General features: G+C 37.3%; 2 protein-coding genes across 2 annotated transcripts; one reads left to right on the top strand and one right to left on the bottom strand.

The window, feature by feature from the left end:
- Positions 1-2671: 2671 nt before the first annotated feature.
- Positions 2672-3829, top strand: LOC306848775 (C2 calcium-dependent domain-containing protein 4C-like; the record flags this gene model as incomplete). The annotated part of the gene is made up of 1 exon (XM_079383542.1): positions 2672-3829. The coding sequence occupies one exon, from the start codon at positions 2672-2674 to the stop codon at positions 3827-3829; it is 1158 nt and encodes a 385-aa protein (XP_079239668.1).
- A 7477-nt stretch (positions 3830-11306) lies between these two features.
- Positions 11307-12257, bottom strand: LOC306848777 (forkhead box protein B2-like; the record flags this gene model as incomplete). The annotated part of the gene is made up of 1 exon (XM_079383545.1): positions 11307-12257. One exon carries the CDS (start codon positions 12255-12257, stop codon positions 11307-11309), a length of 951 nt encoding a protein of 316 aa, XP_079239671.1.
- Between the last annotated feature and the right edge of the window lie 5970 nt (positions 12258-18227).

The raw sequence follows: 18227 nt of genomic DNA, 5'->3' as shown, positions 1-18227 counted from the left end.
TTCAAACTGTTAAATATTGTTGTCAATGGCTTTTGATTATCCCTCCAAATTCACTGTTGGAATCACCAGTAATAGGCCAATGACACAATAAATAAATAAATAAAAAGAAATCATTCTAAATGTTTTATTTTTATTTATTTTTTGTGAAACTGATCAGTTTCAGTAGTTTATTGTGAATATATAGCCAGTTTCATAATGTTTAAGGTAGAATTAACCACCTCCTAATGAATTACAATATTGCATGTGATTATACATAAACAGTAGGCATCAGCATTGTATGATTTTTGTAAACAAAAGTGCCATAATGTCAGCAGATGAAAACCACTAACAGCAAACAATAACGATACAGTAATGATAATTACATAATACATACAAAAATCATGAAACTTCCATTACAAACAAACAGATATCAAAAGACATACCCAGAGAAGGAGCTGAGCACAGTTTTGTGAATAATTCCACCCACCAAAACCCTGACGTCAACCTTTAATGGGGCGAGTAGACTCAGCGGGACTTCTGACCCCACTACATGAAGGCTAAAACGGAGAACAGAGCCTGAGCAGACTGTTTTCTAAGCAAAGGTTTCTCTTTGAAGTGACACCAGAGATGACCTTTAAATGTGAAAGTATTTATCTATGTGCATCTGATCCGAGAACAGTGTGGCTCTCTGTGATAGAAATGTTTTCTATAGGTTACTGATTGTGAGAGCTTTTCTGAAATCAGTTTCAAGGATTTTAGTTGATAAGGAAGCTACTCTAGGCTAGAGGAAAGAGAGAGGGAGGCAGCCTATAGGACAGAAAGTCTGCTGTGATTGGCCACTGTGCATTGAAATATATGAAGGACTGACCCGAACTGAATATTAAAACTACACACTGACCACACAGAGAAACTCCACTGCAGATCATCCAAACAGGTAAGGACAAAATCATCAATCTACAGTTGACATAATAAATGCTAATAGTTCACAAAAAGGTTAATTTTGTAAATTCATTAGTGAACTAACAATAAACAATACTTTTACACTCAACACTCTATTTTAATGTTAATTTCTACATACTAATACATGTTTAACATTTTAGCTGTATAACTAATGTATAATAAACAGACATGCATTATCAACGAACAAGTATAGTATAAGTAACATTAACAGATGCCCGCCTTTTGTTGCTGCCACACAAGATTTGATCTTGACTGAGGTTTGGTCACTAAAACAGTAACTTACAGTTATATTATTAAATAAGAACTATGACCTCTGATTCTTGAAAATATGTAACAAATGTTAATAAATTATCCTGTAGAAAACTGTTCTTGACTCATAAGTTAGTTAATTAATATTTTCTAGAAAAATGTATCTCTTCCTGAGACTTAGTAGTATTCAGTAATATTAACAAGTAATAAACTATTATATCACTGCTGTTTAATAATTTTATGCTTTCTTATTTTAGATGCAGTAAATTATTAATTTTTTTTCTAGAGTTACAGTTACCTCTAACTGGTTAATTCTAATGAGGGAAACTCTAACACTATAATACATTTAATATAAATATATTTTTTAATGTAAATATATTAGTGGTAATATTAGTTCTGGAAGATTAACGATATTTATTCAAACAGATTATAGATTACAGTTAAAAATGTCAATATTTTTATTATTTTTTATTATAGGTGTGTCCCAATTTGTTTATTTATGTACTATTCTGTGACATATTGTAGAATAAATATTGTGTGTATTGTGTTAACACTGAAAATTACAACAAGAATAAGTGTATGGGTTATCACTTGGGTCACAACGTATCTCTCCCAATTGTTTAAATGGTATTAATTTCCTATTAAAGAGATATATGTTCTAAAAATGAAAATTCTGTCATCATGTCATTCCAAACCTGTATGATTTTCTTTCTTCTGTGAAACATACACTGCCCTCCAAAAGTTTGGAAACGACCTAGAAAAGGGGGGTTTTGGACAATATTGGCATGAATCCTTTTTAATTTGTGATAATTTTGCACTGATAAGGGACAACACAAACATATTTTCTTACATAAACAGTTTATACATAGAAAAAAATTTAATTTTGGATTCATCAAAATATCCACCAGCTATTACAGCTCTGCATAATCTGGGCATCCGAGCTGTCAGTTTATTCAAACATTGACTTGATACTGTATATTACTCCAAGCCTCCTGAAGGATTGCCCAAAGATGATTCACACTGGTTGGACACTTCTTACGGACATCACGGTCCAGTTCCTCCCATAGTAGCTCAACTGAGTTGAGGTCGGGTGATTGGGAAGGCCATTCCATGACAGACATGATGCCAGCTGACTGTTTCCTCTCCAAATAGGATTTGCACAGCTTGGAAGTGTGCTTGGGGTCATTGTCTTGTTGGAAGGTTTAGGAAGGTTGGGGTGTTTCCAAACGTTTGGAGGGCAGTGTAAAAGAAAACATTTTGAAAAATGTCTCAGTGTTGTTATTTGCAAATTCAATGACAGTCAATGGGTATCGGTTTGGCAACCAACATTTTTCAAAATATCTTCTTCTGTGTTCTGCAGAAGAAAAAGTTCAGGTTTGGAAGAACAAGAGAGTAAATGAAGACAGAATTTGTCATTTTTGACTGAACTAACCATTGAACCTTTTCTTTCACTTTGCAGAGCTGATCAGTATTATCAATCACAATGTGGCTCCTCCAGAAAGTGCAGGCGGGAGCAGAAAGTCTCCCGGTGCAGATCAATCACCTCATCAGCAAAAACAAAGAGGAGATTTCAGCCAAGACCAGCATCTTCAGTAAACTGCACATCAACGTCCTCACACCTGACAAAATCCCTGACTTTTTCCTGCCGCCCAAGCTGACCAAACGTTGCCTCATGGCAGACGCTGAAAAAATCTCACAGTGTCTGAATGAAGAAAAAAAAGCTCCCAGCTTCGCAAAAACATCACTGTCGAGATCTGGTGCCACCCAGCCACTGAGAGCGAGTCTAAATAAATCTACAGCAGTTTTAAACAAACTCAAACCCATCCCATATTCACTGAAATGCTACGAGTCCGGTTTATTCGAGAGTCCGAACACTCGCCGCAAAGAGTCTTTGTTCCATTCGACACTAACCAGTTACACACTAGAGCGAATGACCATAAAAACACCCAAACTGTCCTGCAGAGCAGTGCTGAAGACGGCCAGCACTGAGAGCGACACGCCTTCTGCTGACTCCTCCCCTTACTCAACACCTCCACCAATCAGAAGAGAGGATTTCACCATCTCTGAAGAGTCGCTTCAGCAAGATGTTCATGCCTCCAGAGACGAGAAAAAGAAAGTTCACTCCACTCCAAACAAAAAGTTCACGTCAAAAGTCCCTCGCCGTGCGAAAGTTATCCAAACGTCCCGTTGCGCCAAACTAACCCCGCCCATCCAGTTCCCACTGGATATGCTGCACTGCCAGGAACGCTTCCATCAGGAGCACGTGCTTCCTCTTCCTCAGAGAGGCCGGGTGCGTGTCTCTGCCTTCAGGACCAGTGCCGCCCAGTGCTCTACGACAATTCGCATCCGTGTGATCTCGGTGGAAGGCTTGAGAAATCCCGCTGACCTTCGACCTCTGACCTGCAGCTTGACCCTAAGCCTCACCCCAGGCAAGCTGCAGCGGCAACACAGCGCCATCATCAGGAACTGCCGCAACCCTGTTTTCAATGAAGATTTCTTCTTCCAGGAGCCCGAGGAGCAGCAGGGCAGTCTGGGAGATCTGGCGCTCAGACTGAAGGTGCTGGATAAGGCCTCAGGACTGGGCCGAGGAGTGGTGCTGGGAATTGTCATCAAACCTCTCTGTCAGTTACTGCCACTGTGACGCAAACACACATGAAAATGTGCTCCATTAGTAGAACTGTATGTGTGATAGTGCTCTGTCTGCAGTTCTAAATTAGCAAGAGTTACTGTTTTTGAGCCATGGAAGGTCAATGCTCCCTGCTGAAAAAAACAGAATATGCTGGTTAGGTGTGTTTTGAAGCATGACTGCTGGTTTGAGATGGTCATGTGCTGGTCCTAAGCAACTAGCTCCTGCTCAGGACCAGCACATGACCAGCTAAGAACCAGCTTAAACCAGCTCAAACCAGCAGCCATGCTTCAAAACATACCTAACCAGCATATGCTGTTTTTTTCAACAGGGCTGTACTGACGCCATGATCCAAAAGGATCTGGTTTATTGATGTTGAAACATGTTTAAAAATTAATGGGTAAAAATGGTTGTTCAGTACGGAGCTCCTAAAGGGACATGGGTGATAAAAAAAATATTTGTAGATCAAATTTTGCACTGCTATGAGAAACTCTGCATTCCCTCGCAAAACTTTTGTGTTTCCCAAGAAACTCTGTGTTCCCTCTTAAGTTTTTCATTCGCCCAATAAACAGTTTTTACTCACAAAACTTTCACGTTTCCCTCACAACACTTTTGTATCCCCCTGAAAATCTTTGCGTTCTCTCACAACTTTTTGTGTCTCCTGAGAAACTGTTCACTCACAAAAAATTTGGTTTCTCTGAGAAACTTTCTTTTTTCACACAACTTTGTGTCCACTTTTGCATCCCCTGAAAAATGTTCCATCGCAAGTTTTGCGTGACCCCAAGAAACTTTACATTTATTTGCAAAACATTCACATTTTTCCCATGAAACTTTGTGTTCAAGTACATTTTTGCACTCTCTCAAGAAACTTTGCATTTGCTCAAAAACGTTTGGACACGAGGGCAGCGAATACAAATATAATTTCCTTCACCACGTGCCCTTAGGGGCTGCAGATCTAATCAGATTATCCTTTATTTTTGTAATGCTAGGACGCTACATGCTAGTTACTATGAGCTGTGTGTTTGACAGTGTGTAATTAGTCTTCTAAACACAACCTACATCCAGCCATAATGATAAAGTAAAAAATGAACTGCAAATAAATAGATCTCGTGAACTGCACAGATGTAACAGTGTTACACATATGTTCTGATCACTGAGCATGAAGCATCAGAATGCTTGTGTTGTTCTTAATTGTGTTGTGAGTATTTACTGTATGTCTCGCATTTATGAAACTTTCAAATAGACATATTATAATAGTTTACATCTCTCGGAATGTGCATTTATGAGATAAGAAGAAAAAAATTCATAAACATACAGAAATAATATAGAATTTCAAAGGCAAAAATTAAAAGAGGATGTCTGTTTTGATTATTAAAAAATAAATAAATAAATAAAACTATAAAATTTGGTGATTTGTCAATACTTAAAATTGTTTTGTTGTTTACTCCAGTGTCATTTTAGTATCATATACAATTAAAGTATTTATATTTTCAAGTTTTACTTTAATTTTAGTTTAAGTTTTAGTAATTTTATGTACTTTTGTCATTTTAAATAGATTGTTTTTTTTTCTTCTATTATCTAGATTTTAGCTTTAATTTAAAGAAAATAATTTTTGTAAAATAAAAGAGATGCGAAAAACTGTCCAAATATCAATATGACATCTTGCCTTGGTTCATTAACGCAATACAATCTCTGGACACAGGAGGGCGAGCGTGAGTTTCATCTATCTGGTCTCAGCTTGATTTACTCAAGCACTCTGAGACTTTACAGGAAGGAGAATGAAGACCAGTTAACAGAGGCCAAAGTGTTTGCCTAATTGAGATAATCATTAGAGAGATGTGCCGTGTATGAACTCTTTCACAAACACATGTTGCAGGAGTGCACATGCTGTAAGGCCAGTGTTAAGCAGATAGAAAGAGAGTGCTAATTAGTCCAATAAAAACCCAAGTGCCTGCTCTAATAGCAAGATAAATGTGCAAGGAGGCAGCACAGGACCTTTCCTTTAACTGCTGTCAACAGCCAATTAACTCGAAATGAGCAGTGTGTGCATCTCTCAACACTCATCAGACACTCGCTTAAAAAATGAGCCCACTTGCATGGACACACACACGCGCGTTCCCTTAGCCATCTAAATGGGGACATGCCATAGACTTCTGTTGTTTTTATACCGTATATACAGCCAGTTATACAACGTTCTGTAACCTTTTTTTTTATTTATTTTATTGTTATTAAAAAAAATATCAATTTTTTTACAAATTAGGATGCTGCCCAAAAAAGCGGTTTTGTCATGTTTATCTCACTTCTCACTTATTGGAACAAATTTCTCCATAAAATATGGCTAAGGATATTATACATTTCATTAAACTGAAGAACACACTGCAACCGGGGCAAGTTGTCACAAAGGTTATATTCTCGGGAAATATGAGGTTTTAAAACAAAGGTCCAATTACTCAATTGTATGTTTTCTAGCCATGGATTTTTTTTTCTCTCTCTCTCTCAAACATCTAGTTCAAAACCCTCTTTTTAGTGAAATACTATACTAAAAATACTAAAATTGCTATAGTTATAGATTAATCAAAACTCTATATTTTGAGAAAAAGACACCTTAATGAAATGGTGGCAGATTTTAACAAATGTTAGACCAAAATTATTTATGGTAACACATTACATGTATTTATAGGATAAACAGTAAATTATGCATAATTACAATTAAACCTAAGCCAAATGCTAACCTTAACCCTAAAGTACATGTAATTAATTAATATTTAATAATATTAATTAATTTAACAACATCCCCTTAAAATAAAGTGTTTTTAAGTGTATTGATAATACTAATAAACTAATACTAATAAATAGCAAAATTATATATTAATATAAATTAATAAATAAGTAAATGTATCAATGTTGTAATATTGTTATAATATTATTATAACAATATTACAACATTTATACATCTACTTATTTATTCATTAACAATCTTTTAATTGAAAAAATATTAATCATCTTTTTTGTGTCCATACTCATAAAAAACCTTATGCATCTTAAAAAACACCTTTTCACTGGAGTAAAAGTATGACAGCTAGTTCTTTTAATACTTGTTCTTTTAGGACAGCTGAAAGTTATGAAAAGCTTAAAAACTTCATAAAGGTCTTCGAAACACTGACACTATGCCTTGAGAATTCATGGAGGTAATCAGAGGAAGTAGCAGACAATCTGCTATATTGAGCACCATTAACACGGGACTTGGCTGCATCTAGCAGTCCTTGTTAAAAGGACAACCTCCAACCATTTCAATTAGCCCGCGGGGCAGTCCGAACACGGCTGTCTATTCTTAGTGAATCACTGAGAAAGAGAGATTTAGTGACCAGCACTACAGCTCTGGTGACCCCTACTCATCTTTTGTTAATGCATGGTAGATGAGTTTTTTATTATGAGCCGCTGACTTATGGCTGGAGGTGTGTTGAAGGGGAAAGGCAGAAGGCACATGCCAAGTAATGAAGCTCAGCCCTGAAAGAACAAATCAATGTGTTTCCACTGAACTCAAGCACCTGAGAGCTGCCACACATGAATCACAACCTGCAGAGCAAGAAACTACTGTATGATGTCCTTAACAGGGGATATACACTTGAATGCATCTCTCAGTTTGAATTTGTCTAACAACAATGATCATCCATCGCCAGAGAAACATGTCATTGTTTCTGAATCTGAATGTATGTCATTTCCACTGTCATCACATTCAACATGTTTGCATTTATAGATTTGATCAATTTTAACACATTAAAATAGTTTATTAATATTTTAATTATAATAAAAATAAATCAATTAAATAATTAAAATAATTAAATATTTTATTGTTAGTTGCAGTCAGTGGAAATAAGGTCTCAAACTAAGGAACATTTCAAATTTAAGGGGAAACTAATACACAGATGTTTATGCACTCATAGTTTTTAGAATTAAAAAAGTGTTTTTATTATAAAATTTCATACTAGAAGTCTTTAAATTAAATTAAATAAAAATAACAAGAAACTCAATATATGAAGGCGTCTGAAAAGTAGCAAAAATAAATGATTAAATAAATCATGAAATTTTTAAATTCAATATAATTCAAGGTAAAAACATTGAAAGTTGTAATATCTAACAAACTCAAACACCTCGAAAAAAGCACAAGTACCTTTAGATGCCTGGGGTTGGTAGGAGTTTTGAATATTTTTGAAAGAAGACTTTTATGCTCACAAAAAATAAATAAATAAATTACCGTTTAAAATAACTGCTTTCTATTTGTATATATTTTCAAATATAATTTATTCCTGAGATGCAATGCTGAATTTTCAGCAGCATTACTCTCATGATCCTTCAGAAATCATATGCTGATTTGCTGCTCAAGAAACATTTCTTACAATAACCCATGTTAAAAAGAGTTGTGCTGCTTCATATATTTGTGAAAACTGTGTTACATTTTCTCAGAACTATTTGACGAACAGCATTTCTTTGAAAAAATAAATCTTTTGTAACATTATAAATGCCTTTACTGTCACTTTTGATCAATTTAACGCATCCTTGCTGAATTAAAGTACTGATTTCTTTAAAAATACATCGATTTCTGGCCACAAACCTTTGAGCAAAAAGTATAATATATATATAAACCTAATGGTATTTGAGTTTGCTGGTGTTGAGCGAGTTTGATTTCCACCAAACAGTCTTTATACTAAAGCTACTTAACAGGAAACATTTCCCTGATATCAACATTTCAAGAGGCAGACAGATTAAACAGCGAATCTCTCAGTTCAATTATGTGTTATGAGGAATTAAAACAATATATCTCTTATAATTTAACTAATCCACACTTAATTAGTGGCCAGAATTCTAACATTTATGAAGTATTATACAATTGCACTAAGTTGCAGTGCTGTTGCCGGGGCTCACGGTGGCAAGAACCTTCATGAATTAAACGCTTCATTATGAAGACGAGGTCTTTGCAGTCATTAAGACGGGCATGAATGTGTCACCTCCACCCCTGCTGAAGTCAGAGTAATTAACAATAATATCTCATATCAAATTCTGCCCCTCAACAAGCCGCAGACCAGCAACTTCACGATGATCTCATTCCTATTCATCATACTTTCCTCATATTTAAAAGACTCAAGGGTTGAAAAAAATCAGCATATCCTTCTTATTGAAAAGGCACAGCGTAATCATAATTGCAATAAGAAATGGTCACATATTTGCTTTTTTCACTTGGCGTATGTTTCATTTTCAACAGGCACTTACATATGCAAAATGTCATATTTTGTTTGAAATTTGCACTGTAGCTGCTTATGGTAAAAGACAAATTTTATGTCGTTTAAGATGCCAAGAAATTGAGATTGCTACCGTCAGACAGTAATGAATCCCGAGAGTAATGAAGAGAGAGTGCAAGAAAGAGAGACGGATCATTTTCATTGACTATAGATGTGATGTGGGTGTAGTTTTCACATCAGGCAGCCACTTGTGCATCTTATTTGTTCAGAGGGCAGGTTCGGCTCACTCCTGGTGCGAGCGTGTGCTGCAGCTCGCAAATCAAGACGTATAAGAGAGCCTTTGCCATGCTAAACAGTGACACTCTAAATGGCCTCCCAACTGGCAGCTTTTGTGTTGTGAAGAGGACCAGCTTCTCAACTTCAAAGGTGAAATTTATGTCAAGACGAGCACGACAAAACAACTTTATCAGACGGCGGCTTTTGAAGTCATGCAGCCGTCTCGACCGGCGCTTTACGTGAAGCACAGCATCCCAGACAAACACACACACACACATAGAATAACCTTTCAACAAAGAAAATCTGTTGATTTTTAAAGACTGACATTTAAGTTGATCATTTAATTGATCCTATAGTCATCCTTATTAATGTATTAACATTATTGTAATGAAATCTATCAGCAAAATGTTAAGAAAATGTCACTTTTATCAGATAATTAAAATGAAAATGAAAAAAAAAAACAGCATTGAAGTTGAATAGACATTTTCAACTACATAAAACAAATGTGTTTGCTTCTTGAAGGTTCATATACTTGGTTTAATTGAATTTCTTTCTCTCTGAAATGTTTGATACTTTAGATCAGGTAAATATAATACATGACGGAAGACTGTCTTGAACATTTTATATGTTTTTTGCATACGTTGTATTTTTTAAAGTCAGGTTAGGTACGCATGTATCATCACTACTCTTGAAATATATTCCTGGCTATATTAGAAATCTACATAAAATAACTGATGGCTGGAAATGAATTCAGTCCAGCAGTGAACTGATCAGCACTAAACTTTTAAAGCAGGATTATTAGGTCAATGCTCCTCTGCTGGACAGCGCCATGTTTTCTGTAGTTTGGCAAATAGACTCAAGTCTTTCGTCTCTGTGCCTTGGAGCAACAATTGTCTTAATGTTCGAAAATGGTGAGGAGGAAGCGAAAGCATTACTATTAAGCTATTTATGCTTGTGGATGTTCAGCCACTGTCTGTTAAGAAACAGATCAAAATGAAAGAATTATATATTTTATAAACTATTTCATATTTATAAAAATGCTTTTATAATGTCTTTTTTAATTAAGTATATTTTAAAGAATGTTCTCATATTACTGCCTATAATTTTACACATATGTGCAAAGTATGTGTATATTTACATACATAAGAGGAAATTCAGCTTAGAGATCAGATATAATGTTACTGTGGTACAAACAAATGAACAAATCAGACCGTCAGAAAGAAATAAAGACATTCCACTGCACAGAAACTGTGATTTTACTCTAAAAATATTTAATTTACAAATCTTATACAATTATACTGCTTTTTTTAAACTCACATGCCACTTTAAAACAGCACAGTAAACCAGGCCTGCTTTTATTCTCTATAATAGTCTATTTGATTGTTTCATCTTCATAAAATATTTCAACATTGTGTTAGTAAATACCACAAGTGCAATTCAAATGCTGTAAGTGATGATATTCTACACCTATTTACATGTATAACATTTATGATAATATATAACAACATTTTAACATAAAGGTATTTTCTATGTTACGTGAATACAATAATTTAGCAAAAAAATCACTTTGGGTTTTTTCATGACTCTCTCCCAGACGCACAGCAATCCACTGTTTCAACAGTGGCACACAAGCATGCAAGTCATCATTTTAATTCATTACACACAGTCTGTGTAGCTTTTATAAGTTTAAGGGTTTACAAAATGTACATCAATGTTTTTCTTTTTCCAGTTTATACAGTCCTTTGTACAGTACACTGTTTTTTTTTAAAGAAGCTAAAACATGTACACATACCATAAAACAGAAAACTGCAGAGCCAAATTCTGACAATTTGCACTCTGCAGAATATAACACAGCCAAAAAAAAAAAAAAAAACAGTTCTTAAAGGATCTTCCGGAAAAGGCTGGCATCTCAAATCAGTCCACAGCCGTCCCCAAAACATGCTCTACGTACCCTCGTGTCTGAATCTTCAACGTTTGGCTCAGGACTGCAGGAGAGCAGGATGGAGAGACCTGCTTTTCTCCTCAACAAGAGCTGTTGCGTCTCTCTCCATCAGCGCTGTTGTTCTCGGGCACAGCTGTGTTACTCCCGGCGTCATGCCAGTCAAGGATGGGACTGCGCCCAGGGTTGGTGTGGGTTTGATGGGCACGGGCACAGCAGGCATGCTTTGGGTTCCCGGGTGATGATGGTACAGCCCCTTGACCGCCACATTGAAGGGTGGGTATTCTGATGACACCGGCTCAGACAGCATGCCCACATGTGGCCACACAGAGTTGACCATGCTGCCCAGTTGAGCGGGCACGGGATACCCAAGGTGATGCATGACTGAGGCGATGGGCAACCCGCTGGCCATCACTCCTTTATAGTCTCTGCCAATCAGGCTCTCGATGGCGAACGGGTGTTTGAAGCTACCGCTCTGCCCGCAGCCAAGCGTGTAGCTCTGGAAGTGCGAGAGCCGCCCCATGGTGCCCAGGTACTCCGGGTGTCCCACGCCCAGCTTGCCCGAATGGTGGTGGGATTGGTGCAAGGTATGCTGGGCATGAGAGTGGTAGGAGTGCAGCACGGGGCCGCTCTTGCAAGCTGAATGCTCCACCCGGAGGAGCTTGAAGCGCTTGCGGCGGCGCAGGAAGCTGCCGTTCTCGAACATGTCTCCACAGTCCGGATGCAGGGCCCAGAAGCTGCCCTTTCCCGGCTGGTCGGGCCGTCGGGGGATCTTGATGAAGCAGTCGTTGAAGGAAAGGTTGTGCCGGAGCGAGTTCTGCCAGCGTTGAGTGTTCTCACGGTAATATGGGAAACGGTCCATGATGAATTTGTAGATGTCGCTGAGGGGGAGCATCTTCTCAGAGGAGCTTTGAATGGCCATGGCGGTCAGAGAGATGTAGGAGTATGGAGGTTTCTGGTCACTGTAGGAGTTCTTGCCTGGACGAGGCATTTTTGAAAATCTCTTCAGGATCAGTCAGAAGCAAGCCAGCATATCGTCCGTTGACATGAAAAAGTCATTCAGTAATAGCCTAATTTTGATTGACTTCAACTGTTTGTTGTTTGTTTTTTATGTTTACAGCTGCTTTATAAGACGCTAGTCACAAAAACATCTCACAAAGTTCAAAATCCACAAGTATGTAAAAGCAAACGGGACCGTTTGAAAGTTACCTGTCTAATGTTACTCCTCTCAGAGCGCGAGAAGTTCTCTCGGAGGATGCGCGCGCTCGGCTTTGACTCACAGAGGATCCGCGACGCTTTTGTAAGAATGGCAGAGGTCCAGACCCCCCGCTAGTTGCGTTTTATTATGATGACACTGACTTTAGGACGAATGAGGGGTAAATAGGGGGAGGGTCTGACTTCATATGCGTTTAGTCCTACTCATCTGTACCAATCAGAGGCAAAGAGCAGCGCGCGCGCTAATGAGTCTGATAATGATAACACACACTGCAAGACTAATGACGTGAATGTGAATGATTCATATTTTGTAGTGCACTGGAATTGTTTTAAATGTCTCGAATTCCAGAAAATCCCACTTTTTGGAAGTTTAGACTTTATTCAAACAGGAATATAGTTAATATTTGTCCTGCATTATTCACAGTGGTTTAATTTCCACTCAATGCGCAGGAAAACATAAATAAAATCATGTAAATAAAAGAGTATAAATAAAAATATTAAGAAATATGTATGTTTTGTCATTTGACTTTTATGCTGTTTAGTTTAGCATGCAAGAATTATTTGAATTTATGTGTGATACCCTGATGGTGATTTGTGTTCGTGTGAGTAACAGCTGCTGAAGATGTGCTGATAAACTTTAGGTCATGCACTTCCATTATACCATCAATATATTTTGAAATTTATTTTTCATAGTTCATAACTGTATACTATAGAGTCATACAAATTCCATCTAATATTTTTTTCTGTTAGGCTATATATCAGACAAAACATTTCACAGTGAGGTTTTCACATTATTTTCTGTGCTAAAGATGTTTAAAATACGCAACAGAGATTTATATTTAAGGGGAAATTATTTATTTGCATTGCCTTCTCCAGTAGGCTATATCTTACAATTGCACAAACTTTTATTTATTAAATAAAATCCATTCAAATTATATTATTTGTATAATTATAATTTAAAATAAGACATGTTCATAATATTAACATACAGAATATTATGAGCAGCTTCGGAAATAAATGTGGCTTTTTATTTATTTAGCCTAACTTAGTTTTGTGAACCAAGGTCTTCTGACGCAGATCTACAGATCAGAAATCTCATAACATATTAAGCTCATTTTTGCTCACAATTTTTTGCTCAGCCCTTAAGCTATAAATAAATTGTGCTAAAAATAAAAAGTGAAAAGATCTTTGTGAAAGGTGGAGAGAGACAGCAGAGAATGAGAGGGAGAGAAAGGGATAAAAGGATCTATTCATAATTTTTCTTCCCTGAATATGATCATAAACAGGACACCTTATGTGAAAACTTGACCCCAGTAATAGACAAACACGTTGCTTCCATAATTACACACTATTTCACAACTCTTGAGTGATTTCAGGTGAAATATTTGTGGCAAGTCATTCAGAGGCGCACGCGTCTGCGCGCCCGTTTTTCACCGGCGAGTCAGAGTCAACCTGTCAAGCTGTTTGCACTTTGCTCGTATTTCACAAGGATAAACACTTCCTAACCACAACCCCCGAGAACAGGTACTCCGGTAAACAGAACAACAAAAGCGCCGCCGCTCTTGCGCGGCCAGGTGTCACGGCACGGTCCCGCCAGGCGCTTTCTTACGCGTTTCCCGGCGGGTCGCGAATACATTACATTAATTAAGCCTTCAGTGATTTACCTTCCTGAGAGAGATGTCCAACAATATAATTAAAAGCGTAGTGGTTATATTAGCGATGAATATTCAAAACGGCGTCAATTAATTAGCCAACAGATCTTTTTCATTATGTTCCTGAAGAGCTTCGGTGTTCCTCTAGTTTAAAGGGTCACCGGCGAACGAGACGCATGCATATTTCACACCCAGCGTCATTATGCCACGCGCTTAAAGTCTTTTGAAATGCAACTTGAGCGCCGGACCGCTGACGAATAACGTGTGTTTAGAAGCGCCTTTGACACGCGCGTCACGCGGCGCGCTTGGCACCGGAAGGCCCCTGCGAGGCTGCCGTTCCTCCTCACCGTGTTGTTTAGATCAATATTAAACCTGCTCCCACAAAGCGCGGTGTTAAGTAGACAACACGCTGATATGCATAGGAAATTAATTAGACGGCTTTCGCTGCATTCAACTCCTGGACAAATAACAACTTGTAAAGTGCACCTTCTGGGCATATTGAACATATGCTGGAATTAGCCTTAATTGACTAATTACATAAATTACTCATTAATTTTACAGCACATCAATTATAAAAGATATATCAATTAATTTTGCATAAATTAAGGGCTGAACGTGGCAAAAACGGAGACGGGGAGATGAGCGCGCGCGAGGAGGGGGTCGGCCTGGGCCGCGAGGCGAGGGTGGGGGGTCGTGGAGGGGTTCGTCTGTTTGTTCCAAGATGCTAATAATTATTTTGTTCAGCTTTGGGCGAGAGATTCTGACTCTCGTCGTACAATAGCAAATGGAGAAACCCGCAATCAGGGTAGTAATAACAATAACGTTAAAGACCCCTTAGTAAGCGAGAATAGTCGCGTTGCCGCAAGGACGAAGCATTTAAATCAATTAGAGTGGTCCTGTTGGGAAATGGGACTTTGGCACCAGCAAGAGGACTTCATGGCCACCGAGTGATTAATGGATGCCGATTAACATATGATCGCTTTAAGTGTGACGCGGAAGTTTAGGTGATCGCTTTAATGCTCCGTTTTAAAGTTTATGGATTCTAGATCAGTTGTATCAGGGCATATGCCTAGCGCTCAAACCCTACAAGAGCTATTTCAAGGTTCAACCCTAAAGCAAAGTTTTAAGATTAGTCTTTATCCGTCCATAAACTCACACACTTCGACGATATCTTCAAGATGGCGCACTTGAGGTTGATTTATATAATTGTCCTTTCTTCCCGTTGCCTCTGGTCTATATATTTATGCAGGCAAACTCATTCATCTTCCTACCTGCAGATCAGGCCGACATACACAATTGAGTACAAAAGCCATTCTCGTTCTTAATATGGAATATACATTTTGGTTTTTCTGTGTTTGTATTTTTTTCCTCTCTTTCGCTCGCTTCTCTCTCACTCACACATAAGCATTAAAACTATCTATCTCTCTCCCCTGGGGTGAGCTTAGTGAATCGTGCAGTTGGCAGAGTCTGTCTCCCCCGCCACACACACACCCAGGGGCCCACAGTCAGTGGCCCTTACCTACCACAGCCCTTTGCCTACAGTTACTCCTTACCTTCCGCAATCCATTCCTTATTCCTTATACCTGCCACAATTCATTAACTATGCTTATTTCGCATCTACATCAACATATTCCTGCTATTTTCAGACCTGCTGTAATCCACTCCCAACAGACCTTCGAAAATCCATTTTACTCTTTATAAGCTAAACACACTGTAGTGAACCTCTGACTTCTGCACCGTCCGGTAATCAGTCACTATATGGCAGACCCTTCTTCACACTCAAAGTGTCCTGGGCAGGATTTGCACTAAACTATTAGATGTCAGGTCGTGTGTGATGTAGTGAATCAAGATATCTATCATCTATCGATCGATCATTGATGATAATTATAAAAATATATTATTTAATATTAATTATATTGCATTATATTATATTAATAATGCAAGCGTTGAAGCTGTAGCAGATCAAAATAAAACAATATATTTATATAATAAATAAATAATAATAAGAAGAACATATTTAATATTATATTATAATAAAAGTTAATATTAGTAATAAAATACTAGTGAAGTGACATGAGGACTGCTGAGCAACAAAGCTTTGGAAAAATAGTTTTAGTAGTAATATTTGTGGAATTATTTGAGAAAAAAAACTTTATTTGTTTCTTATATGTAATATTATATGTGACATACCAAATCAAATTATTATATTTTTATAATAAATATATAATTTAATATGAATTATATTCAATCATATTGTAATCTATTATAATATATAAATATAAATATAATACATAAAATTTATAGTAGTAATACTAGTATTATTACTACTATTATTACAAGCAATACTAGTATTACCAGTATACTGAGTGGATCTTTAACAGGTGAAATAGGGAAAACTGTTATTATTTGTGGTTTTATAGCTTAAGGAAAAAAAACTTCATTTGGTTGTTTTATGCAAGGATGTATGTGATGTAATGAATCAGAACCTTTTTATTAATAATAATTATTATTAGTAATAGCAACAGTATTTGAAGCTTTTGTGGAGCTTCAATGGATGACATGGGACTACTCTAAGCCGCAAAGTTTAGGAAAAGTGGTATTATTTTGAGGTATTATTTGAGAAAGTAAGGTTAAAACATAAATAGGTCAAGGATTTTATATGGATTTGATCCAATTCCTTGATGGAAAGTGTTAGGTATAGATGGTGAGAAACAGGTGAGAGCTAATGAGAGTTTTTAATTTCAGTGAGGTTATTAGGATTCATGCTGAATCTTACAAGACTTGATTAAAAACCAGAGTCAACTTAACACAATCTCAGCCCAGCCTCATGACCATGAGCGCTACGACTAAATTAACAGTGTGTTTAATAATGCACAAGATAGGAATCCTTGCTAATGCCTTAAAAGAAGTCGATGTGGAAACTGAACTGTGCGATATCGACCATTTGTCAGGGCTGCGAGGGCCTGGGAGTTCAAGAGACGCGGTAAGCGAAAGCCCGCTTCCTACCAGAGGGGTGTCGAGCGCAGCCCGCTATGCTTGTGGGTGGCGGGCGAGAGACATCGTCTCTCTCCAGCACCGATGTTCTCGCTCACCCCTCTTTCGCTTCTACTCACAGATCTCCCCCTCCAACTCTTAATGTCCCCCGTAACACTCACTGTTCTGATTTTCATAAAGTCGTTCTTCTCCCCTCGCTGCCCAGTGTGTGATACCGGGATATGTGTAAAATAAATGATGTATATAGCTGTAGGGGGAAGCCTTCCTCCCCCAGAACTACCTTAGCTTCCAGGGAACATTGAACATTAGATCCTCGTTTAGTGAATAAATAAGCATTCAACTGAATGGCAGTGTTCGCGTTGGACTTTTGTGCATATTTTACCAGAAAAGGAGCTAGGCCATTAGGGAGTTAATATCAAATAAATCTCCACTGGTCGACTGGCAGAAAGGGACCGGCGGCTCTGTAGCGCCCTGTTGGGTTACTAATGACCTGAGCGGGCTTCAAATGAAGCCGTCATATGCATGTCATTTGCAGTATGTATATATTTATATATTATCTTCTAATTGTGTTTGAGAAGAGAACAAAGCCAAGAGCACAGCATTTAGGATCAGGCCATAAATGCTTTACAAAAGACTAAATAAGCTTGCTTTGATTAGTGCATTAAAGTGTGTGTGGTTATGTGTGTGTGTGTGTTCACTGTGTGTGTTTGTGCAGATGACAGAATGATACTTATTCAGTCAAGTGTGACAATAACCATGGAAGATCGCAGTGCTTCAGAAAGCCTTAAAACATGCTAAGCTAAGACAGTATTTCTTTACCAATGTACGAACGCTTTGGAAGTACACCGATACCGATAATACCTTTAAATATTTTCATATTTAATGAAATGTAATCAATTAATTTGATAATAAATCAATAATCGATACTATTTTGTCTAAATAAATGACTAAATAAACTAAAAATTAAAACCAATCGTAATAAAATGAATTTGGGCATCAACATTATAAAATTATAGCATGAAAAATGGATATTCATATTGAGATTAATTTAACATTAAATTATTAGTGTTTTTAAAGATTAAAGGGAAAGATCAGCCGAA

Source organism: Barbus barbus (assembly GCF_936440315.1).
Source record: "Barbus barbus genome assembly, chromosome: 28".
Taxonomy (NCBI): domain Eukaryota; kingdom Metazoa; phylum Chordata; class Actinopteri; order Cypriniformes; family Cyprinidae; genus Barbus; species Barbus barbus.
This window is presented reverse-complemented; position numbering and strand designations above follow the sequence as displayed.